At 36.5% G+C, this 27,179-nt stretch overlaps 1 protein-coding gene across 1 annotated transcript; it reads left to right on the top strand.

Moving 5' to 3' along the window:
• Positions 1-2,812: 2,812 nt before the first annotated feature.
• On the top strand, positions 2,813-4,025 carry LOC140021636 (uncharacterized). Its single transcript, XM_072072916.1, has 2 exons — positions 2,813-3,529; positions 3,612-4,025. The coding sequence occupies exons 1-2, from the start codon at positions 2,813-2,815 to the stop codon at positions 4,023-4,025; spliced, it is 1,131 nt and encodes a 376-aa protein (XP_071929017.1).
• The last annotated feature ends 23,154 nt before the right edge of the window (positions 4,026-27,179 follow it).

Here is a 27,179-nt window from a genome sequence, read left to right as displayed (position 1 = left end):
TTGGGGATTCAGCTGTGTCTTGAAAAGGGAGTTGCCCCCAGGGTGATTCAGTCTGATTCGTTGTTGCTAACGGAAATCCTCCAACGACGCTATCACTGCCCCTGGCACATTAGGAGAGAAGTGGAGCAAATTTGGCACTTGGTGGGGGAGGCTAGGTTCGTGCACTGCTACAGAGAGGCGAATAAGGTTGCTGATATTTTGTCCAATGTGGGTGTCTCTCATTCGCAACTGTTGGTTAGAGTTTATGATAGTGAGTTGGATCTTCCCGTGTTGGCTCGGGGGGAGGTTAGGTTAAACAGATTGGGTTTGCCATCAATTAGACGTGTTAGGCTGAGAAAGGTATAGGATGGCCCATTTTGGGTACTGCCCGATGTGGTTGTAATTTCGTTTTTATTAATAAAGAGCATTAAAAAAAAAAAAAAAAAGGTATAGATAGATTTCCATTTAATATTTGACCCATCTCGTTACTGTCAGATTGACAAAATTATTTAGATTAATATTCTATAAAAAAAAAAAAAAAAAGGTAGTGCATACTTTAACCCAGCACGCTAAGAGTGCTAATCTTTTTTTAATCTCTTTGAAATTCCCTTCCAAATTTCGTCAAGCAACTCATGGACAATTTCCTGTTACATCATTAATAAAATGTGTCAATCTTTTTTTTTTTTTTTTATCAAAAAAGGCTCATGCTAAAAAAATAAAAGATTTACATCTGAATTATTCGTATGGACCGCTTAGTTACTGGCTGGTTGGAGTGGTCTATGTCCAAGAATAAAACCAACCAAAAATTGATAACTTGCAAAATAGGATCCACACACTTAAGGCACATGCTAAAAAAAAAGAGCAAATTATCCGGATGACCACTAAACTTTTGCAATCGTCGAGTTTTGGCCACCCAATTATTAAAAGTCTGGTTTTGACCACTAAAATGTATAAAGTTAAGACTTGAGGCCATTCTATTAGATTTAATCGTTAAGTTTGCCGATCTGTCTGTCCAAGCGATTTCCAAGACAAAACAGAGGGTCAATTTAGGAAGTTGAAAATAGCACTTGCACCTCTTCTTCCTCTCCTATGCATCTGTTCTTCGTCTTCCTTTTATTTTTGCTTAAACCCAAACATCAAACATTCGAGAAATGAAGAAAAATGAAACAACAAAGTGAATGGGGGTATTGAGAGTCAGCAGGAGGGGTTGACAAACAAGATCTTATTTCCTGGAACGATGGATTGGGTGATTATAACAAGAGGCCAGCATTTTGATCCATTTGATGCATACGGTAAAGTTTTAAAATCCCTAACTTTGAATAATGTATGTATGGCAATTAGTGTTAATTAAGGGTCATAGGAAGATGATTATTGTTTAGTTATGGTGGTCCAGAATAGATTGTCTGTTTCCTGTATGGTCCTACCTTTTACCATTGTTTTGGTTTTTTGCAATAAAGTATATAAGTATATATAGTACACTGATTAAAGTATTCTTAATGGTGGCTTAAGGGGTTAATTAATAATTCATTCATTGAATTTGGGTTTACTAGTTTTGACTAAAATTTTAGTTTTTCTAACTAATTGCATATCATGCAGTGCCAGGTTCTTCTCTTTTCACCATACGGATGTATCATGGGGGTAAATTCAATTGGCAAAATTACAGATACATTGATGGGCATGTAGATTATGTTGATTTATGTGATGCGAAAACAATGTCTGTGCATGAAATAAACTACATGGTGGATAAATTAGGGTATTACGGATGTATAGTGTATTACTATCTTGAGCCAGGAAAAGATTTTCAAAGTGGGTTGAAGGAATTATCTACTGATAAAGCCATTATCAGTTTTTGCAATTGGGCTTATAAGCATAAAATCATAGAGGTGTACTGTGACCACAAGACAAAGAATGAAATCAAGAGGATGGCCATGAAGTCCCTTCCTTTTGATATGGAACTGATTAAAAAACCTGGAGTCACCATTGAGGAACTTGATGAAAATGGAAATGTTATTAGGGAACGTAGCTTTAAACTAGTGCCGTTGACAAGATTGTTTGACAAGATAGATGCTGAGAACTGTTCTAGAGAGAATGTATTGAATAATGGGGATGATGGGGATGAAAATGATAAGAGGAAATATAAATGGCCAAGTGGAGACTGACACTGATTCGGATGGAGACTGTAATCGTTTTAGTGATGATAGGGATTTCTGTAGGGATGAAGAAATGTTAGAAGAATTGATTGTTGACGGTCTAAAATCTGGTGTAGATGATGAGGCATTCGAGTCTTCTAATACAGAGCAACCTAGATCTTCACAACATCCCACTTCTAATGATGATTGTAATGATGATTCACAACAGCAAGAATCAGTTGCAGATGAGCAATTCTCACAACAGCAACCAACAAGGATGGATCCATGGTCACAACAATCAGGACTTGAAACTGAATTTGAACATCAGCAGCACCCTGAGACAAATGAAGAACAACCTATACATTTGGGAACTGGAAACCAGCAGTCTTGGAGGAAGAAGCAAGTTAGAAGGAGAAGAAACATCTCTACAGCATATAGTGAAGAGGCAACTCCCCATTTAGCTGATGTCCATGCATTAGAGAAAGATACAGTAGTGACCGAGTTGCATAGTGATGCTGGCTCCTCAGATGAAGAGAATAATGATGACTAGAAGAATATGTATGCTGACTTCAATCCGGAAAGAGATCTAAAAGACCCAAATTTTGAGTTTCACATAGGAATGAAGTTTGAATCAGTTGAACAGCTAAGATTAGTTGTAAGAACATATTCCATCATGAAAGGAAAATCAATAAAGCCATACACATATGGAAAAAAAAAGGCTTAGAGCAAAATGCAAGCTTTCTTGCCAATGGTTTGTTTATGCATCAGCTGAGACTGCTCTTGGGACAGATGATTTGGTTGTTAAGAGCATGAATAATGTGCACACAAACTGCAATCATGCATGGGAGAACAAGATTATTTCTGCGAAGTGGCTTGCAAACAAGTACATGGAAAGGTTTAGATGCAATATTAAAATGCCTCCAAGAATGTTAAGACAAATAGTTTACGATGACTTCAAAGCAAAAATTTCAACATGGGTGGCATACAATGCAAGGGCAATTGCTAAAAAGGAGATTCAAGGGAATGCAAAACAGCAATATAAGGATATATGGAGATATTGTGCAGAAATTAAGAGGACACACCCAAATACCACAATGGAAGTTATGTTTACTCCCTTCAGACAACCTGGTTGCAACCTAAAGTTCATAAGACTTTATTGCTATTTGAGACCATTAAAACAAGGCTTTAAGGACGGTTGTAGGCCCATTATTGGGGTTGATGGATGCCACATAAAGGCTGAATATCGTGGTCAACTATTGACTGCTATTGGAGTAGATCCCAACAATGGATGGTGGGCAATTGCCTGGGCACTCGTTGAGAGGAAAGCAACTGAACAGTGGAAATGGTTTTTTGAGCTGCTGAAGAATGACTTGCAGATTGAAAATGGGTATAGCTACACCTTTATTTCTGATCAGCAGAAGGTATTAACTCCATCCCTTTGTACATGCACTATACATAACCTATATCAGTTTACTAATGCATTTTGTTTGTAATAATGTATAGGGTCTTGACCGAGCATTGTCTGAGGTACTACCAAACAGTGAGCATAGATACTATGTGCAACACCTTTATAACAACTTCAAGAAAAAACATCGCGGATTTGCCCTGAAGACAAAACTATGGAACATTGCAGCAAGTACTACTGAGAAACTACTCAAGAAAGCAATTGAAGATCTGAAAAAATTTGACAAGGAAGCATATGAATGGGTGAAGAAAGCACCACATCCCAGTCATTGGTGTAAGACTTTTTTTTCGGAACATACTCGATGCGATATGCTGGTTAATAATCTGTGTGAAAGTTTTAATGGTCATATCCTTGAAGTTAGGCAGCAGTCAATTATCACAGTGTTTGAGACCATTAGGGTATTTCTAATAGAGAGGATATTTCTAATGCAGAGAAGGAGAACTACAATGTGAATGTTTGAATTGTCCATTGGCCCACTAATTCGAAAGATAATTGATAATAGAGTGATAGAATCAAGGCAGTGGATGACTATTTGGAATGCTGTGGATGGATACCAAGTTAGAGGACCAAGAGAGGCCCAGTTTGCTGTTTATTTAAAGAAAAAGTCGTGCACATGCAAATTATGGAACTTATCAGGTATTCCTTATTGTCATGCTATTGCAGTAATTCACAGAAATAATAGTGACCGTTATAAAGAAGTTTATGACTGGTACAACAAAGATCTGTTTCTAAAAATTTATGATAATATTCTATAACCTATCAATGGACAAAGCATGTGGCTTGAAACTGATGGGGTGGATCTTGATCCACCAGAAAGGATAGTGCAACCCGGTAGACCTATGAAGGCCAGGAGAAGAGATCCTACTGAAACTCAAAAGAGTGAAAACAGGTTGCGGAGAAGGATAGTCATCCATTGCAGAAAATGTGGTGTTGCAGGCCATAATATAGCTAGTTGCAAGTGGCAGTAACAAGACAATCAACAAAAGCAACAAGGTTGCGAGGAACAACAATTCGAGTATCAACAACACCAGCAGCAGCAGAATATGCAGCATCAACAGCAGAACCAGCAGTAGCATCATCATCATCAGAACCAACAGCAACAGTAGGATCAACATCAACAGCAGCAAAATCAGCATCAGAAACAGAACCAACAGCAGTACTAGCAGAATCAACTACAACAGCAAATCAATATCAACAGAATCAGCAGCAGCAGCAGAGCCAACATCAGCAGGATCAAGAGCAGCAGCAGAACCAACAACAACAGCAAGCAGAATCTGCACAGCAGCAACAGAATGAAGAAGTTTTACGAAACCAACAGCACACAAGCCAAGGGGTGCGTCAACCCAAAAAGGCAGGGAAACGAAAATTAACAGATTCAGAAAAGGGTTACAAATTATGCATATTTAGGTAAAGAACCTCCTTTCACAATCGAAAATTGGAGAGGAAGATGGAGTAGAGAAACATCTACAAGAGGAGGAACTTCACCTGCAACTACCAGAGGACAACTAAGAGTTAAAAGAGGATCAACACCTGAAAATTGAAGAAGAAGTAAAGCTATAGCTAGATTAGGATATAATTGAACTACATTTTGCCTTTCTACTAAATTCTAGCAGCTGCTGCTCTTTGTCGTAGATGCCAAAAATGGTCATTGAACATTAATTACGTGAAACAAAATACTTTTTGCCAGCTGCTGCTCTCTGTCGAAACGCCAAAAAAAGGTGCTTGCCTACTTAAAACAATTTTGAACCAACTAATTTGAATCAAATTTCGTGGCTTGCATTCTTTTCTAGACTTCTTCTCTGATTCTTCGTGGATCATTCCTCTTCTTTAATATATATATAGAATCGAATTTATCGTGTAGACAAGAAAAAAAATTTTAAATCAATTTTGTTTTAACTCTCCGCCATGTCTCAAGTCTCAACTCCTCCTTTCCTCACTTTCAGTTTCAAACACAACCCACAAGGCTTCAACAACCTACCACTCCCATGTCCTCCTCCTCATCATCAGGCCTAGGAATTCTTCCTCTTCTTTCTTATCTTCTTTGTCCTCCAGAAGCCTACTTTAATTTTTTTTGGGGTAAGTAGCCCACTTTAATTAGTATTATCCTCACGATAAGTTAGGTTTTGTTTGAATTACATTTTTCTAGACTTTTTGTAGAAAAATTACTATAATAATATGATATACGTGAGATAAAAAGATAATTAAAAAATATGTTAACGTAACAATTTTTCTTTGAAAAATTACAATCCAAACACACCTTAGATGTTTGAACATCCCCGATTAATTTTGGAATACATTTTTAAATTAAAGGAATTAAAATTAAATCGATGATCTTACGTCAAAGAGATTTGTCCAAAATAAAATATATATTGCCATCTCGTAGTCAGTTTTGGGATGGGAAAGTCGATTGGCTTATAGCAATAAAATACTTCTACAAACTTGTCGGTGGTTGGTTAAAGGTTGAAATATCTGGTGGATATAATCTGCAGATGTGTTTGTGTGTCCTCTGAGTGAGAAAGAGCAAGAGGAGGATGGTGAAACAAGGAGGAAACGAAGTAGATATAAAGAATTAAGGACTCGGCATAACTAAAGAAAAAACAGGTGGTAACAACCGAGTCAGCGAGGTTCGGGATGGAATTTGTTGGAGGGAAGATGACTAGCTAAGAGTAGTGGAGAAGGTGATGATAGTGTTCGGTAGTTGGCAAGGGTTGAGTTAAAGTGCACTGTGGAGGAAGGAGCGATTGCTCTGCCTTTGTGCAGAGTTACGTCATCAAGGTTTTCCGACTCCAATTGGTGTCGTTTAGCCTAGAAAGTGTTTTAAAAGGCGAAAACCGTGGGCAGGACATTCTTTTATTTTTTAATATTTTAAAAATATAAAAATACATACATATATATATACATCTGCGTATATATAATATTAAAAATACCCAAAAATAAAGAAAAATTATAACCTTATGTGATTAAAATAAAACCTGCTTGTGTAACTAATGACATCCTATGAACAGAAACCCAATAAACCACTGTAAACTTCGATGATTATTTACATAAAAAACTTTATTATCATCCCGCAAACTAATGATCATAGTTGCGAAAGCTCTTTTCTAAAATACTAGCAAATGATACTTGTGAGGTTTAACTATCAAAAAAAGTGTCTTTTTCCTATTTCTTTAGAGTATCCTCAATGTGAGGGACAAAGTTTTGAAATATCTCCTCCTTTGTATTATCAAACTCCAAACTAACATTTATGTTTGCCAACTTAAATTTATAGGCTAATATAAGAAAAGTTTTCAGAAATTGCAAGTTTAGTTTAAGGATCTCAACTTCTTTAAGCAAGTAAAGGGAAAATCCAGTTTAGATTTTTGTTGGAACTTTAAAAAATGGGAAAAAGTACTAGGATTTTAAATGTATATATTTTTTATGCCTCAAAAAACAAAACTTGCCCAAACGGTCTGGCGTTTGCCTCGATCCTTAGGGCGAATGTCCCACAACAATAACGCCCCATTTAACCATCCAAGGGTAATTTGAGAATATCTTGCCCTGGGGCTTGCCCTGAAACTTGCCCAAATACGCCTTTCAAAACACTGATAACACTGATCTTCAATCGAGAGTTAGAAAGACAACTCGGATAGAGGATATGAACCACTTTCTTTCTGCCCCTGGCTTCTCTACATGTAAAACCTTTTAATTATCCATTGCATTACTATTACATAATAATTTCTAATTGTTGGGTCAAATCACTAACAAAAACCCAAAGTTCATCTTCATTACGTTTCCAAGTCAGTGTTTGACTTGAGATTATAAACTGGTACCAGAGAGAGCCACGAGTTTCATCATTATTGAAACAAGAATAGCATCAGTCACTAACCTTGTGAGAACGAATTTGTAGTTTATGGAATCCAAAACTAAAATTTGTATTTGTATTTTTTTTTAATAAAGAGTTATTTCATTGCTAAAATGTAGAGAACAAGGAGCTACAGGCTACATCGGTCTCAAGGTGCGACAAGAGGGCTACTCCCTCCCATCTTGGGTACGAACAAAAGGAGTTCCCCTACTATCCAAAAGCAAAGTAGCTCTAACTTCCCGCGGGAGTTGCTGGAAAGCCGTGCTGTAAAAATCACCCTGGAGATCCATCGTTGCTAACTTATCTGCCGCGGCGTTCGCCTCTCTGAATATGTGCCTAGTGGTGGCACTGAAACTCTGAAGCAGGGCCCGAATCTGCCGTAACGAGTTACATAACAGCCATTTTGCCAAGGACCCTGAGTCTAGCAATTGAACGAGTCCCGTCGAATCCACCTCCACCAATAACCGTTGAACCCGAACTCTGTTACAGAAGAGTAAACCCTGCAGCAATGCCCTACCCTCAGCAGTCAGTACATCGACCTCCCCGAACTCTTTATAGAATGCAAAAATCAACCTACCCTCATGGTCCTGCAGCAAGCCTCCTCCTGACACCTTCCTTTTTGTCACACTGACATCCGTATTTAGCTTGACCACACCCTCCGGTGGCGGCAACCACGAGGTCACCAAGTGCCTTGTCACCTGCGGCCTCCATGTAGCTAAACGATCCCATGGGTCCTCCGAGTCACCCTTGAAATGCGCTATGGAAAAGATGTTCGACCTCCCTAATCGCTCCACCATACTGCCCACTACCCAAATTATCCCCTGCGGATCTATCCGAGCCCCCTCAAACCGTGCCTTTATTTCGGGCTGGCCATATATACCATAGGACTAAACATGGCGTAATCGTCCGTATATGATTTGCCGAGCCCACTGATGTTGAAGAAAACCAAGATAAACAGTCCGCCAAGACCGACTACGAGTTAGTTCGAAGGATACCGAACCGTCCGCGGAAGAAGTCCCAAACCTGCTCCACCACTGGCCCACCTAGAAAAAGATGCTTCGAGGATTCCTCATGCAAAGAGCAGCAGTTATACCTAGACGCCATCATGATGCCCCGCCTTTGCAGATTCCCCTCTACCGGGACCAAATTACACAGCACTTTCCAAACTAGGAAGAGGATTTTGAGCGGAAGGATCCTATTCCATACGAACCTATCAACCAGAGATAGGTTCCTTCTTCGGTGCAGAGCCTCCCACCCATACCATCTCATCTTCCTGATCTGGATACAAGGTAATCTCTTGGACCTGGCACACCAAACCCATTGGTAGCCACACCTGTAGCAATCCAGTGTTCCATCCCCCCTCTCCAAAGAATTCCGCCACTAGCATGTGTGGCAGGTCAATCTTGCCTAGCTCCTCAGCCAAGGGCATCTCTAGCAACCACCTGTTATGCCAAAAGTCGACAAACCTTTTACCCAAGCACCATCGAATCCTCGTCTCCATAAAATCCCGGACCTGCGCTAACCGACGCCAAATCCCCATGGGCCTACTCACTTGCACCATAGACGGGTGCCCGCCTTTAATGTACTTCACATGCATGAACTCCGCCCACCTCGACCTATTCCGACGTAACTGCCACCACAGTTTGCAAGCAAAGGCCGCACTCAAGTCCCCAAATGACCTTACCCCCAAACCCCTTTCTGGCGTTGGGAAGCAAACCCTATCCCAAGATGTCCAATGAATGCCCTTCGAGCCATCGGCTTTACCCCACAAAAAGGCATTACATATTCTACCCAACCTCTGGAAAATCGCTTTCGGCGGATGAAGAACATGCAGCAAGTACATTGGAATGGATTAAAGTACATGCCGTAGGAGGACCAACTTGCCCCTTGCCGAGAGCAGCCGAGAGCTCCAATGTGACAGCCGACTCTGCATTTTTGTGATACTGGATCGAAGAGTGTGCACGCCTCCTTGCCCCTGGAGATTGGAGCTCCCAAATATACAAATGGGAGCGTTTGCTATTGAAACCGTAACTTCTCTCGTACCAGAGCAACACTATCCTCCGAGGCCCTGTTAGACAGAATAAACGAGCTCTTACCCCCGTTTATCCACTGCCCAGAATAAGCCTGGTAGCGAGCGAAAAACGCCCCCAGTGAGTCCAGACAATCCTTGGAACAGCGAGTGTTTGTAGTTTCATCATCATTGAAACCAGAATATGTCAAAAAAAGTTGTAGTCTTAAAAATGAATTTGTAATAGATGCACTTGGTTGATATTGATGATGTCGTTGTCATCTAGATGCTCCAATAGAGCAGTGTGTTCTTCGCTACACAGTTGAACTCCGGATAGATTAGTGTATGTATGTATGTATCTCTTTGCAATCATATTTTATGTTGTTATTATAGTATTTGGCTTGATTATATGTTAGAAGTTACTAATCCTAAAATTTAGACAATTTTTATTTTTTTCCTGTAATTAATTATCTCCTTATTTATATCCTACTTTTCCATTCTCTTTTTTCAACAATTAATTATCTTCCTTTTTGACTTTCTTAGTTATAGCAACTTTTAATGAATTACATATGAGCCATTCTATGTATGTAAATTGTGTTCATGAATCATCAATATCCATCAATATTTCTACAAATTTATTGCACAAAATGTTTACTACAATTTTTTAGATCTTCAAACTAAATTCTTTTGCATCTTCAAAAACAAAATGTTTACTTTAATTTTATTGTTACCAAAAGTAATTTTCAAATTTATAGAATCTTTCAACAAATTATTTGTACTCCGGTTGAAGTAACGGTTAAGAACTAGTACGATTATGTTATTGAAGATCAGACTCTTGTTGGCTTACGTTTAAAGGCCAAGTTTTAATTGATCGAATTAAATTCCCATTGAACATGTTAGTTTCACTAGAACTTCTTGTTTAATTTTCACCACACCTCCACATATAAATTTGAGATGCAGATTGGATGACAAGATAACATCAGCTGAAGTCAATTTTTGAAGCTATGCATGCATCCATCAAAACGGTGTCCATTTACTCGGAAACTTTTGAAAGTCTTATAATTAATTTTGTTGAATTAAATGAATTGTATGCATGATGCAATTGCAGAGAATCTCTATTCGATTGGAATTTTGAATTTAACGTCATCGCCCAATAGGGTGGCTTTATCTGTTTTCCTTCTAAAATAACTCATATAAATCAGAGGCATGAACAGTTCATTGCTTGGAAGAGATCCCTTCAACAATTGAAAGTATTGGAACCCTAAACCTATTATCCTAACCCTTTTGAAATGCTACACATGGACTTCCTGATCTTGAAGGCAACATGCTTTGTTTGGATTGCATTTTTGTAGATTTTTTGTAGAAAAATTATTGCAACGATTTGATATATGTGAGATAAAAAGGTGATTGGAAAATATGTTCACGGAAAACGTAGTAATTTTTCTTTGAAAAATTGTTGTCCAAACAAGTTTCTTCGTTTTTCTTGATTTGATATCTTCATTCCAGGTTGCTGATCTATCCTTTTTTCTTGAAGGCAACACTTTATGATGTCACATTAATGTCAAAGAATGCCTTCATTGCAGAGAGAAATTTGGATTAGCTCAAAAAAGTCAAAAAGGAAAAAGGAGTTTCATACGTACATGTCATTTGAGAGAAACTAATAGAGGTCATCCAATTAACGTGTTTGTCACACTAAATGCAACTCACTTTATGTATAAAATGTTTTTTGAATGCTCAAATATCTTATTCAACGATGTAAACTTTTAAATGATCAAATTTTGACAAGGAACAAGAACAAAAAAAATAAAAAAGAAAAAGAAAAATCAAAGTCTGTACAAAGCTTTTTTTTTCACAAAGTGTGTACCATTTTTGGTAGCCATCCAACACGCATTGCGGACTATTTTTTTTTTTAAGTATTAATTTTGTCCCTCATGCTTTAGAATTTGTTATTCTCATGGAAACCTAATTTACTTGCTTGCTTCTTTAACGTTGACCTATCAACTTTAAGGTATGTGACAAATTTCCAATCTGTTTAATGATTTTATGCCAAACAATTTTAAATTAATTTAGATTACAAAAGAGGGGATCGTAAATCAAAAAATCAATTTCACAACTAATTATTTAGTGATTTTAACAAACAATTTTAAATTAATTTAGATTACAAAAGAGAGGATCGTAAATTGAAAAATCAATTTCACAACTAACTGATAGAGAATCAAAATTTCCATGAATTCAGCACAAATTTTCCACTGTAGGTCATGACTTCCATTGATGGATGGACTTAGACCCAACACGTCGGCGAAATTTCTACCCAACTTGGAGCATTTTATGTGGCAGTTAAGATTTTGAAGGCTCTTTATTTTGGCTTTCTTTACTTCTCCTAATTTTAAATGCACATTTGAAATTCTTGAGCTGTTTATTCCTCTTTTGGCCTCAATCTTTTTATAGTTTAAAGACCACCCAAACTTTTATGCTTATTAAAAATTTATCAAGTCAAAATAAAAAGAGTTTATCGAGTCTCATTGAATGCGTTAAACAAGGTTTTCACGACATAAAGAAGTATAGATATACACAACTATACATTAATGTTGTATATATTATTACTATAAAGATTTTTTATACTAACAGATCTAAATATATGACATATGAGGAAAAATTGAATTCAAAATTTAAATAGTGATAATATGACATTTATCTTAACCTACTTGTATAAAAAAAATCTCTACGCTTCATATAAACAATGTAAAGAGTTTTCAAGAAACAAAGTTTAAATTTCTTTTTAATGTGTGTACCAGCCCATTTTATTGAAGAACAACCGCAGGCTCATCTACTTAGCAAAGTGTGTGGATCCTATTTTGTAAGTTATCAATTTTTGGTTGGTTTATTCTTGGACATGGACTAATCCAACCACAAGCGTGTTGATCCTATCTTCTAAGTTATCAAGTTTTTGATTGGTTTATTCTTGGACATGGACTAATCCAACCAGCCAGTAACTAAGTGGTCCATGCCGATAAATCTAATGCAAATCCTTTTTTTTAAGCAAATTATCTGGATGGCCACTAAAATATATAAAGTTAAAACTCAAGGCCATTATGTTAGATTTAGTTGTTAAGTTTGCCGATTTGTCTGCCCATGCGATTTTCAAGACAAAAGAAAGGGTCAATTTAGGGAGTTCAACATGCATCTTCTTCTTCTTATTGTATAAACCTAAAGAAGGCTCTGCTTCTACTGCAACAAGAGAGAAGGAAATGGAAGAAACCCAGTTTGAATTAGAGGAAGTAGGACCAAGCTCAACGTCACCAAGAGCCGTGCCAGCAAGATCCATGCCACCTACATCGATGCCTCATCTGCCTACTTGTGTTTGTGGGATTAAGACAGTAATGATAACTTCATGTATTGCACAAAATTCGGGAAGAAGAAGCTTTGCCAAATGCGCATTGGGGGAGGTTTGTAACATCTTTCTAGATACTTAATTTATTATTGTGTAAGAAACATAATGAATTTGTTTATTTTTGAAGAATGGATGTGGCTATTTGTGACGATCCCACCTCCCCCTAGGGCGTACCCCAGGGTTTAGCGGACCGCCTGCCCAACTCTCGTCAGGACTCACTCACTCGTAGCTCGGGAACCTAACTTACATCCAGAGAAACTAAATAACACAATAAATTCAAACTTGATATATACATTGATGCTCAAACCCAGATACAAAACTTCTACACACCAAGACACTTTCAAGTGTTTACAATTCAAGTACAATCAACCCTAGTCGGGTGCTAGCACGAGTACAATTACAAAATTTTCAAAAACTAGACTACGCTAACCTGTACCAGTCTCACGCCTCGCTCGTACCCCCTGTTAGGAAAATAAATGGAGTGGAATGAGCTAAAAACCCAGTGAAGTTCCAAATAGCAAGTTGACAATTATTGAAAAGTTCACGTATCAAAGTGGCAAAATAGCGAGCATAACCAGTCCATAAAAGTGAGCGATAACACTTCAGGTAACAAATCTCAAAATGAGCGACTGTAAAATTCTTTTCTAAAAAAAACAATAACACTACGAATAACAATCAAAGTATAAGGATACAAATGGCTCTCAGGAGCCAATTTTCCGTTGCTTCACCAAAGTTTGATCAAGTATTAGTTGACACTCCATCAACCTTCAAGTAAAGGAACCAATCTAGTAGTGCTTCGTTTAACACCAATCCGTCCACCATTCAACCCCCTTACCTGGCCCGAACACCAACTAAACACCGGTGGTAATACTCGAGCATACCGATTAGTCGAGGAAATAACACTCCACTCGACAACACTAGATACCCATGGTTCGTTATCTAATCGACTAAGCCCTTGCCGACTCGACTCGAATAACTAGCCAGTGAGGTTTGGGTCCCCAAAAAGTCGATGAGATAACACTCCAATCGACTGAATCAAGATAAAAGTAAGGAGACGGGAAGGAGAGACACCTCCCACTCGGATTGAGTGTGGTACATGCAGCCACTCAACATTTACAAGCACAAGTACAAATACAAGTATATCAAATCAATTGCAACAATAAATGAGTACATATCACATTAGGGCAAGTGCGATAAAGTACATCCTTGCCCGGCCATACCAATCACATATCATTCGATCACATTGGTTAAGTATTGGAAACAAGTGTCAAGTTCAATCAGGTATTTGGAAGCACTCACCAAAGATGTAGTGCCTTTACGGATCACGTTCAGGTATTACTCCTTGTTGGGAGTCCAAATCTGCGATAAAACATCGTTTAAGAGCTTTGAAATCACTAAGGTTCGAAACTTAAACGTTTCGTTTAACGAGGATCAAGTGATTGAAAGTCATTTGAAGAATATTCATAAAACTCATGCTCACTCTTAAAACTTTGAAACTTTGAAGCGATTAAACTTTGAAATCACCATTTGAGTCGAAGAGACGAGGAAAATGTATTTCTATTAGTCGTCACTTTCATTTTTTCAAGGGCACAAGTTTCTGCCGAATTCTATCTTACATACCTCCATGAAAGAGGATTTGAATAATCTAGACAATTCAACCCCAACTCTTTGTTCAAACTACAAGTGCACACGTCTAGTCCTCGAATGAAAATTTGGGCAACACGCCATTTGTATTTACTTATTTTTCAACCATTTATGGCTTCATTATTTTTCTCAGATCAGCCCCAAAGTCTCACACAAGCAATGTTACCATTATAGCCCGTCAATTAGGCTCCGAAATCATCCAATTACAACACTTGTCTAATAATACAACCGGAAATCAGTTTTGAAGACAAAAGGCTAAACAGCAGATTTGACATCTTATAGCATTTTGGTCACAACTGGAGCTACATTTATCGGATTAGGGTACACTTTATGACGTTTCGAAACTAAGACAAAGGGTTACAACTTTTATGAAGACAAGTCAACCCAGTTCACATTTGATCTAGGTCAAATTTGCAGATTACAAAACCAGAATTTAAATGTCAGTCTGGTTATCAGCACTGGATTTGATGACAATAACTCAAACTACAAATTTCTGATTGAGGCGTTTTCAGATGCGTTGGAAAGCTGAAATATAGGGTTAAAATTTTCATGTTTTGACCAAATGCTGATTTGATATGGATCAAAGTGAAATGAAGCCAAAAATATGAAATCTCAAAACTGTCCGCGGAAAAAAAAAACATTTGGCAGTCAGGGGTATTTTGGTCATTTCACATGTTACAGTGCTTCGATTGAGTTAAAATTTTACAGACATCTATATAACACCATTTCCTACAACTTTCATGTTTTGACCTAAGTCTAATTCGGCCTTTAACATGGACGAATGAAGTTGGTCAGAAGCAGGGCAGAATTCTCTACTAAAGCTGGAAAATGAAACCCTAGGCTGAAATTCCATCAATCTTCACCAATCTAGGTTATCATCCATAAAACTTCTAAGTTTCAAGTCATTTATCCAATAAAATGCAAGATAAGAGAGAGAAGAAGAGTTTCTTAACCTAATACCTTCAAACCTCAAGGAAAAACACAAAACCAAGGCTGCCTATGTAAAATCATTCCACCTCAAACTTCCTTGTCACCTTGTTGCATCTTTGTTCGGATTAGATTTGTGGTTCTTGTTGATTTCTCTCCAAATCAATCAAAACCCAAGATGAAATGTGAAGTTTCTCTGCTCTTTTATCTCTCTCTAGTTCGGCCAAGGGACGAAGAAAATGAATAGGCTTTGAGGAGAGTTTACAAGATAAAGACTAGAATGGTCTTTGGTCAAAGTTGACTTGATGACCACCACTTGTTGCTCTATCATTTTTCCTCTTATTTTTGTTCTTTTTCCATTTTTGGTCAAAAATTTCGGCCATCTTAAGATAAAATTAGGGAAAGAAAAAATAAAATAAAAATAAGGAGATTATGGTAAGAAAGTATTGGTCAAGTGTGGTACTTCACCGGTAACAAATGGCTCACGTCGGTTCAAGCCTATTTTCCTTAACTCTGTTGCACTTGTGTTTTAACTTATGATTCACTAATTTATTATTATCACTTCTAATCACACACTTTCTCTTATTTAATACTTCTTCTTATCCACCAAATTTAGTACACATACCTCACCAATTAATCACACTATCAAAAGATGTAAAAATCCTAGTTTACCTTAACGATGAAAGTAAAGGAAAAACCCTTGGTTCTATGATTAATTGTAACTATTGAGGAAGTGAATGAGTAGTAAAACTATTGTAAAATAATGGATTCCAAATAAAAGGAAATTTTTAAGAAAATATAAGGGATTTTACAAGTTCTCACAATCACACTACCAAAATGCACACAAAAACACACACCAAAACCCTAGTATGCACAAAAACCCTAACTTATGCCCTTCTTTAGAAAACTCATAACTTGAGTTATAAATATAAAAAATTTATACAACTTGTCTTGTTAAAAACTAGACTTCAAATACTAAAAATCTTTAGAAGACACCTCAAAGAGATTTAGTTCATAAGTTGGTCAAAATGAGCCATAAGCTACTACAACATTCCTATGTTTACTTTGTGATACCCCGACTTTTAGGATATTACGGTTTCTATATTTTATTTTTTGTTTTAAGATATTGTTTTGTTTTAAAGATTAGAAACCCTAAATTCTAATCTAAAGGAAAAAAAAAACCCTAGTTTACTTGTGACTACCCGATTTTCCTAAATCCCTTATATTTTAATCGAAACCATAATTGTAACCAATGGAATTGTAAAATCCCTCATATTTTCTTAAAATTCCTTTTATTTAGCATTTATTCCTTTTTAATAGCTTTACTACTCATTCACACCCTCAGTTATTACAATTCACCATAGAATCAAGGGTTTTCCCTTTAGGTTATTCGTTCGAGTAAATTAGGGCTTTTTGCGTATTTTCACCGTGCGCTTACTTGGTGAGATGTGTGCACTAAATTTGGTGATTAAGAGTGAGTTTGAGATGATATTAAGTGTTTGATTAGAAGTAATAACCATAGGATAGTGAATTATAAGTGAAAACCCTAGTACGTGCAAAATAAGGAAAATCGGGTTGAACCGAAGTGTACCGTTCGTTACCGACTGAGTGCATCACTTGACCCATACTTTATTACCTTAATCTCCTTGTTATTAATTGAACAAAAACATACCTAAATATCTCCTTAAGCCAACCGAAATTGTGGACCAAAATAAGAGAGAGAAAAGAAAATTTTAAAAGCTAATCTCATCGCGACAAGTGGCAACCATTCCATGGTTGTTTGACCAACTTAATTCCTACCTTCTTATCTTTTTTCTTAGATGATTTTTCTTCATTTCTTGCTGGTCTTGGTCATGGCTTTGGAGGGAAAAAACAAGAGAAAGAGAGCTTCAATCCATCTTGGGTTTTGCTTGATTGAGTGCAAACAAGAAAAACTAAACCGATTAATCACTAGTTTGGAAGCTTGGGAAGCTTAAGGAACCAAAAATTTCAAGGAGAGGTGGAGGATCATTCTTGCAAGCTCTTGTCTTGTGGTATAATGGCTGATCAACCTTTCTTTCTCCATTAATCATGATTAAGTTGGGTATTAATGGTAGTATTGTGCTTGTGATGCTTGTTTCAAGTGATTTTGATGATTAGATGGAAGACTTTTGAGTTAGGATTTCTTGTGGGTTAGGTGTTATATGATGTGTATATATGGTATATAATCTTGTAAAGGAGAAATTAGTAGTAGTTTAAGGTAAAAATATGAATTATAGCTTGCATATAACAAAATTCCAGAATTGAGATTTCTTATGGTTCAGTTCTGCCTGTTTCTGTTTGAGTATGTTAGAGGCTGAATTAGGCTTAGAATAAAACATGAAAGTTGTATAGAATGATATTTTATAGTTGCCTACAAAATTTCAGGCCAATCGGAGTAACGTAACCTGTGAAAAGACCAAAATACCCTTACTGCCCTAGGATGCATCCAGTGATCAGTTTTAGACAGTTCATCCAATTGACCGTGTCTATTCGCTATGATCCGTGCTGATTTAGCCATTTGTCAAAATATGAAAGTTTTAGTACTTTGTCTTAGTTTTCAACGCCTCCAAGAACGCCTTAAACGGACTTTGGTAGCTTGAGATATGGCCATTTGGAAGTAGTACGGTTAACTGGCCGGTTAGTTGGAATTTGGTTCTGTGAATTGGGAATTTGACTGGATTACACTGGAAATTAGACTAGGTGGTCTTCACCAAAGTTGTAGCCCTTTGTCTTAGCTTCGAAACGGTATAAGTTACACCTCAATCCGATAAGTGTAGCCTCAGATGTGTCCAATCCGTAAAAACCCGTCAAATCTGTCTTTTGTTAAACTTCATTTCCGCACATTTCATTAGCTTGATTTTTGTACTTGTATTACCTTGAGTCTATTGAACGGCTATTGAAATGAATTTGTGCTGTGTGTAACTTTGGGTTTGATTGAGGAAAAGAATGAAGGCATAAATGGCTGGAAAATAGGTAAATACTAAGGGCGTGCTGCCCAAATTTACGCTCGAGAACTAGGTAGATATGCTTGCAACTTGAGTAAGGTTTGAGAGTGAATACCACTTGAACCATCTAGGATATTTGCACCTTCTTTTATCAAGGTATATAAGTTAGAACTTGGCCGACCTTGTACCCTTGAAAAAAAATGAAATTTATGACTAATAGATATACTTTTCTCCATTTCGTCGACCCAAATGGTATTTCAAAGTATAATTGTTTCCAAGTTTCAAAGTCTTAAGAGCGAGCATGAATTTCTTAGAATTTGATAAGTATCTTGAATACTACTTAAACGAGTTGCATTTACTTGATTTTCTTGAAGCGAAACTCCTATATTTCGAACTCTAGAAAGTTTTACATTCGTAAATAATATTTTATCGCAGATTTGGACTCCAACCAAGGAGTTGGACCTGAACGTGGGTTTTGAGAGGCACTAGACTTTTGGTGAGTGCTTCCAAATATCTGGTTGAATTGGACACTTGTTTTAATACTTGATCCATGAAAATACATGATACGAGATTTGTTGATCGGGCAAGGGTGTACTTTATCGCACTTGCCCTAATATGATATTTACTTGTTTATTGTTGCAATTGATTTGATATACTTGTACTTGAGTTGTAAGTGCGGAGCGGCAGTATGTACCACACTTAATCCGAGTGGGAGGTGCCTCTCATTCCCGTTTTCGTACTTTTATTTTAATTCAGTCGATTGGAGTGTTACCTCATCGACTTTTGGGAACCCCAAACCCCACTGGTTAGTTAATCGAGTCGAGTTGGCAAGGGTTTGGTCGATTAGATAACGAACCATGGGTAGTTAGTAATGTCGAGTGGAGTGATATCTCCTCGACTAATCGGTATACTCGAGTATTACCACCAATATTTATTGAGGATTTTGGGCCCAGTAGGGGGTGTGAATGGTGGACGGAGAGTAGTGTAAGTGGTGCTCTACTGGATTGGTTACTTACTTGAAGGTTGACGGAGTGTCAACTATTACTTGATCAAGCTCTGGTGATACAATGGGAATTTGGCTCCTGAGAGCCATCCGTATCCTTATACTTTGGAGTGATTATTGTTTATTGGATTATTGTTTCTTTTGAAAAACTTTTACACTCGCTCACTTTGAGATTTGCTACTTGAAGTATTATTGCTCACTTTTATGAACTTTTCATGCTCATTACTTTGCTACATGATACTTGCACTTTTAAATAAGGGTTAACTTGCTATTTGGAACCTCACTGGGCTTTTAGCTCATTCCACATCATTTGTTTTCCTTATAGGGGGTACGAGCGAGGCGTGAGACGTACAGGCTAACGTAGTCTAGTTATTTTGACTTTTGCAATTGTACTCACGCTAGTACCCGACTAGGGTTGATTGTACTCGTATTGTAACCACTTTGAAGTATTTTGGTGTGTTGAAACTTTGTATCTGGATTTGAGCATCAAAGTATGTATATATTAAATTGAAATGGGTATGTTATTTATTTTCTAAGGATGTGCGTTATTTTTTTCCTTGAGCTATGAGTGAGTGAGTCCTGACGAGAGCTGGGCAGGCGGTCCGCCGAACCCTTTGGTTTGCCTTAGGGTGAGGTGGGGCTGTCACATACTTGTGCAAGGCAGAATTGTCAGTCAACTTTGCCAATTTCCTAGAATTTATAGAGATTGAATCAAACTCTAAATTTTACACCGTAGAAAGCTCTATGAGTCTAGTTTCAAACGCAATAACCGGAACTCAATTCCGACTTTCCTATACGAAATTATAGCCAATTTCCCAAAACTGTGCAGAGCCTCCTGCGAAAATTTCTAGAATTTCTAACAACTTGAGATTATGAAACTTTTCTTAGTAAAATTCACTCCCTTGGCTCATATTCAACCAGGAATCTAAGGCAAGTAAGTTCAAATAAGAGCTATAAAGACAAGTAAAATTTCGGGGTCTTACACTATTGGGGTTGGATAGATGATGAAATGTGCGCTCGATCTATAATGATTATACCGGATCTACTCGGAAAGATCAATATAATAGAGGCAAAAATGGCTGAATTTGAGAAAACTGCAAGAAAGTGGGAAGCAAAAACTATGAAATTGGAGGCCAAAATGAAGCCACTTGAAGCTGAAATTACCAAGTACAAATCAACCAATAAGAGACTCATTCGATGTACATTGTTGCCTTGGCTAATAGTTGTTTTAGGAATGTTTGTTAGAAGAATAGATAAATCTGGTGGCATGCTACAAATTTGTGGAGTCGTTAAAAATCACTGAAGAATAGGTACTCAGTTGGATGTAATGGTAGCATATTGAAAGGGCAAATGGCTTTATAAAGCCCCTTTTATACCCTCAGTTATAAACAATGATGTATAAAAGTTGACTTGTTCATGTGAAATTAAGTATAATTTGGTGTCAAAAAGGTTTCAAACAACACATTTCAATTCTACTAATTTCATCAATGACAGAGATATAAGAACTAAACAGACAAGTGCTGCATTAACATAGACCAATTTGCATCAAAACGGATAAAACAAATTGTTTGTACATGTGGACCATGTTCCTAATAGGTCAGCATATCAAAAGAAAGATTACTTATATTGTTATTTAAACCCAAAACAAACAAGATATTACTCTCTTGTTCACGCAGTTAAGATACCCTCTAGTTCATAATTCCATACCAAAACTCAGGCTCTTACCGAAAATCCACCGTCCTACACAAGAACCTACATTCTTAACACAATCCTCAAGAAGGATTATATATGAATCATTTATGCTTGCCTCTTGAGGTTCAAACTTCATTCCAAACTTATTATCATATGAAATGAATATTTCTTCATTAAAACACACATTAGATGCATCACTTTGATCAAAATATAATCCATTGTCACATACAGCATTCCTACCATTCATAATTGGGTCATTTTGCATATTATTAGAAGAAATAATTCCACACAATACATGTAATTGTTCTTGTATTCTACAAAAGTGATAGGTTAATTCATCTAATCTTTTCTCAACCCTATCAAAACGATCGGAACTCATATTAGCTAGTTTTTCTATGGCTAAATCAAATTAATTAGAAGAATTTTCTACAGCTAGCACTTTCTAATTCCCAAGGTAGAGGTGCATTAGCTAACTTCTCTATTGCCAATTCTAAAGATGGTTTTGATTCACAGTGGACACATTCGGATTGGTAATCATATAAACAAAGAAAAGCACTATTAGCATATTGATTATCCCAACCATAAGCACAAGAATTGCTCCAATTAAGACCATAAAGATTGCAATGCCCAAATTCATCATAATAATCCACATTTTGTGTTTGTCTACATGTATGAGAAGCATGATAACCTCCACACAGATCACAAATCATATGATTAGAATTAAAAGTATTAGCATTCCTCTTTTACTCAATCTCATGCATAATAGTGTCCATTTGTTTTAACATTATACCATCAAGTTTAGCCTTTAAGCTTTTTAAACCATCTTCAAATGACATACCTTCGATAATTTCTTGGTTACCTCTATTCAAGGAGTTTTGCACGTAGTAACCATCCATTGCCAATCTTTCACTTCTCATGCATTGTCCTCCAAATTGACCTACCCTCCTCATCACTTAAAATTACTTTTAAATAATCTCAAAAGCAAGATTAGTCAAGAAGGATAACTACTAAAACACATACACACATAAAACACAAAAATAAAATAAAATTCAAGACTAACACAACAAACTAGACTCAATTAATACATAAGAAAAACTACTAAAATGCCTAAACTAATAAAGTTGTTCTTTACACCGATATTGTCACAAATCTTCCTCGACAATGGTGCCAAAAACTTGACAGATTTTTTATATAAGTACAAGTTTAAATCCAATTTATACCCGTTTTAACTGCAACTATACAGGTCAACTAGTAGTTTAGCACATATATCGGGTCGATCCCACAAGGAAGATTGGATAATTACCAACACTACTAAAGCTTCTCTATTATTTAGACGATCAATGAATTAAAAGAGATAAAACTATGCTAAACTTATGCAAGAAAATAGTAAATAAAAGCGCCTTAGGCTATGGTATTCCTAACTACTCAGGCAAGTGCTACCTTTGGATCATTGAGTACTACTATCTTGGCTAGTTATGGCGTAATTTCCTTACGCATGTGAAACCAACTTTCGTAGTGAATCAACTATATTTATAACTAATCCATACCTACTCTCGTGATTATGAAATTAGTTACAAGTTCATTTCTTCAATGAAATTACATGAAATGAATCACTAAAACCACATAGGTGCACCTCTACTCTCGTGACTGTACTCCCTAGGTTTACCACTTCTTGAACTAGTATTAAATCTCAATTTCCATTGAAGAAACAACACCTTTAGATTATCACAATTAATAGTACCAAATTAATCATGATTTAAAGAACTAAAGTTCTAAATAACTTGCTCAAAATAATAGCATCAAATAGCCAAATAATAAACACTAACAATCATAGAAAGTTCACCCAAAACCAAGGCATAAACTTTAGAATGTCATAACAAACATAAAATCCAAACTTGTATATTAACCAAACAATAGAATCAAGTACAAAAGATAAAGAGTTTAGGAAGGAATGTAACCCTTGTCACATGAGTTCATCTCCTTGCATTCTTCATTCACCAACCTCTTCTTTATCTAGCTAATAAACAAGAAAGATGAACTAACTAGCTAAACTATCCTATACTATACTAACCTAACACTAAGAAAATGTAAGAACTATATTTTTGGTAGTATTCTTGCACTCCCCAAGCTCTCCTTGATCTTGAAAGTCCATGGCTATATATAGAGGACTCTAGTCAAGAAATGAGGCTTCAAACATCACTTTTACAGTTGCAAAGTTGTTGTCACACGTCCATCAATAACTGTCAATTATTGGAGAAGGAAACAAGCTGTGCAAGTGGAGAGCAACCATTTCTGACCAGAATCCAGCCATAAATCCGGCCGGATTGCTCCCCTGCCATTCTTAGCAATTTCTGTCCAGTGTTCAATGTTGCTCCAATTCTGCTTCAATTTCAACTGAACTTTTCTTGATAATAAAAGCTGAATTAACTCCTGACCAAAACATAGAACTTGTAGCCTTTTGAGTTAGCTTTCCAATGCATCAAGAATCACCTCATTTGGATTTGTGTATGCTCAAAAATGACTGAAATACCCTTGACTACTCATTGCCTTATCTCAGCTTCGACCATAGAAAATTAGCTACTGTCATTTGGCTTTTTGACCAGGAAAACCTTCAAACTGGATTTCGATGTCTTCATAAGATTTGTATATCTATCTCTTATCTTCAAAATGGTTCAAGAATCATCTCAATCCAATCATTGTAACTCAAGTTATAGCCGAAATACGAAGATGTGTCTAAGCTGTCAACTTGCTTTTCATCCAAATGAAGTATATTTCCAACTCCTGTACAAATTATGGACAAAATGCGAGTAAAAAGTGACAAAAACCTCATTTAATCACTTAATAGTATTTTACATCAATTATAGCCAAAATGATCCATTTTCTTCCTATAATATTGTCCAAGTGACTAAAAATAGCATAAAATATCATTCAAATGTAGCTCAAATTAATCACTTATCAATTACCCCACACTTGAATCATTACTTGTTCTCAAAAAATTCAAACGTAATCAACTACAATGATTCACGAGGTGAAACAATATATGCATTTTTTTAAAATTTAATTCCTCATAATTTGGCAAACACTAATTATACAATTGTTCAAATTACACTAAATACTTATAATATCAAGTAAAGGAAAGATAATTATATCCTAATTTTAACAAGTTAAACTTAATCTCTTTCCCTAACCTAATTTTACAAGCAAGCAAATCACATAGTCAATTTATAACTTTCCTCCTCTCAAAATCATCTCTTTCTCTAATTTTTTAATTAAGAGAGATTTATTCATACTTGATTTTTACTCAAATAGTGAAAATGCCTTTTGACACGAAAATCGACACTTTTAGATGAAAATCCCCGGTTACTCAATATTTCACGTATTCAAGTTGCTATTTATACTCTTAATTCAAGTACCTTTTTACACGAATGTCGACATTTATAGATGCCAACCCCTGGTTACTCGGTACATGAATCATTAGAGTAGAACAAAAAACTCTTATTCTTCTTTTGTTTTCTTTTATTCTTTTTATTGCTTCTTTTTCAAGAGTAAAAGACAATAAATAAATATTCCCTCTTAACAAATACACAAGAATAATCAAAAGAAGAGTATGGCCTTTATTGACTATATCAATCACTTACTTGCAAAATTAAATAAAGAGGAGAAATCTCATTAAACATGCAAAATTATAGGCATAATTTTCCTCACTTTACCGGATATACTTTCTAAAATGCAAAAATCCTAATTGCATAATAACCATTTCTAAATCAAATGAGGACTACATCTTCCAAAATACATATAAAGTTTCAACAAGTGGAAGAATTAGACACTTAAAGTTGGAACAATTTGGTCATTTTTAAATAAAAGTGCAAAAATTTGAAGAATTTTTGGGTCATAGTGAAAATATTGGAAAAGATTTTGAAAAATTTTTGACAGAGTTTCCCCTTATAAATGGACGAAACTCCCTGCCAATAAATCCAATTTCAAGAAAATTATCCACATGGCAAGTAATTCAAACACAATTCCAACATTTCTAGAGTATTTAAATCCACAAAATGTCATCACATGGCATTAGAATGCAAGTTCAAATATTTTCCTCCCCCACACTTAAACGTCACATTGTCCTCAATGTGAGAAAAGAAAATAAATAAAGAGTAAAAGAAAATACTGCCCATATGAACTTGCGCTATCCAAATCCATGGGCCAAATGATGAATTTCCAACCTTAAGAAGTCTGAAAGCACTAAAACCACAACATAAATGAAGATCACTTGGATGAGTTTATACAAAAGAAATAAGAAAAACCACTAAAAGATAAACATGAAAAGCACTAGGAAAAACAAAAGAAAAATAGTAGCAATGTCAAGTGGTGATGAGCACTCCCTCAATTAGCCGTTTGATCAGGTGAAGAGGGTGGAGTCGGAGGAGTTTCGATGCCAAGTTTGGCCTCAATGCGACGAAGACGCTCGGAATTCCGTTTGTTCTCTTGTCTACTCTTCTTCACCTCGGTCTCGACACAAAGCAATTTATCCATGATCTTCTTGAGAAATGACCGAGTGTCTTGAGGTGAAGATGGGCAACGTGAGAAGGACGGATCAGCTGAGACCGGGGGGGTAATTGTCTCGACCCCTTGAGCTTCTTCAATACGTGCAATTTCAGTTTCTTCCTCTTGCCGAATGTCACTTTGAGCATCTCCTTGAGTTGAAGGACCACTATGTCTTTGCTCATCAAAAGAAACCTGCAAAAATCCAATGTGAAGATGTCCTTCTTCTTGAGGTCTGTAGGGATAGCATTAGAGAAATCAACTCCAGCTCTTTGAAACACCAAGGTCAAGAAGCGAGCATATGAAAAAGCATGTTTGACATCATTATTTCGAACCACAGCCCACATGTGGTTGGTGATAATGCTTCCCAGTGGAATGCCTTGGATGTTGCCTAGACTATGCTCCATTTTATCCAAGAAATAGATGTCGCTTGTGCGCGCCTCATTGGTACTGCTTGCTCTTAGAATTATATTGGAGGCAAACAAGTAGATGAGAAGGCGATGCGACTCCGGAAATGAGGAAGTCAACACGGAATATCGCTTAGTCTTACGAGTAGACTTGTACTCAACTCCCAAGCGTACAAGTGCCTCTAGCATGTTCCAAGAGTCCAAATCACGCGGTTTGAATGCTTTTTTCAAATCAACCTTATACCCAACGTCAGAAACTTGAAGATAGCTTTCCAAATGAGCTCTATGGATTCGAACTCTGGTTCCTCGCGCTGTACTTGTAATCACTTCGGACTGTACTTGTAATTACTTCCGTGTCGAAGTGAAAAGCCTGTTTGCCCTCCACATTGGCATAAAATTCTCGGACAAGCTCGTCATAATAAATGTTCGGAATGTTGAAGAAATTCTCCCATCCCAATTTGGCAAAGTAGGCCTTGAGATGGTAGACCTCCTCAACATCTGGAGTGACATCCTTCTCAACCAACACCTTAGCTCCCCTCCTAAAATTATACCATACTTCATTTTCGGCGGAGGTGAAGTGCGACCTATCATAAGCAGCTTGCTCCTCTTGTTCCTCTTGTTGCTCCACTTGCGGTTGAGTTTCCTCTTCGGATGATGGTTCGTCTTCAAGTACAAGTCATCTACTTGCTTTTCTTTTCATCTGCAGTGGTCTAGAAGTAGACGTAGAGGCTTCTCCTTTTCTCTTGGGAGGAGGAGATTTCACCCCGACTTTCTTGGTGCGAGCCATTGTACCTAAATAAAATTATTAAACATTAATTTCATTTAATAGGTACATTGTCAAATAAGGATAACAAACACTCGTTCACGTTTACCTTTTATCTTTAAAGAGACAAACTCATAGCAATTAACACCACAAGTAAGTATCAAAATCGATTATCAACAACAAGTGCTCTTATAATTTCTCCAAATAAAACATTTAAGCATATAATGTCCAAATAATTAGAGGAAGCAATTAAGCAAATACACACTGACTCCCATCTTAATGATCCAAACAATTATAATTAAATGCTAAATAGCACATTAACCATAAGTTTTACGCTTTAAAAAGTCATTAATTCACCTTTCACCAAAAATTCTAGAATAAACATGCCAAAAATCAAGAGATAAGCAAATTAAGCCTAAAATTAG

This window comes from Coffea arabica, chromosome 11e (assembly GCF_036785885.1).
Source record: "Coffea arabica cultivar ET-39 chromosome 11e, Coffea Arabica ET-39 HiFi, whole genome shotgun sequence".
NCBI lineage: Eukaryota > Viridiplantae > Streptophyta > Magnoliopsida > Gentianales > Rubiaceae > Coffea > Coffea arabica.
Note: the sequence above shows the minus strand (reverse complement) of the source record. Positions and strands in the feature narration are given on the sequence as shown.

What these genes read in the sequence shown, in the direction of transcription:
- LOC140021636 (XM_072072916.1), top strand. Translation starts at nt 2,813, where the DNA reads ATGGAAAAAAAAAGGCTTAGAGCAAAATGCAAGCTTTCTTGCCAATGG. An exon ending in TTATTTCTGATCAGCAGAAG is followed by an intron (nt 3,530 to 3,611) that starts GTATTAACTCCA and finishes AATAATGTATAG; the next exon opens with GGTCTTGACCGAGCATTGTC.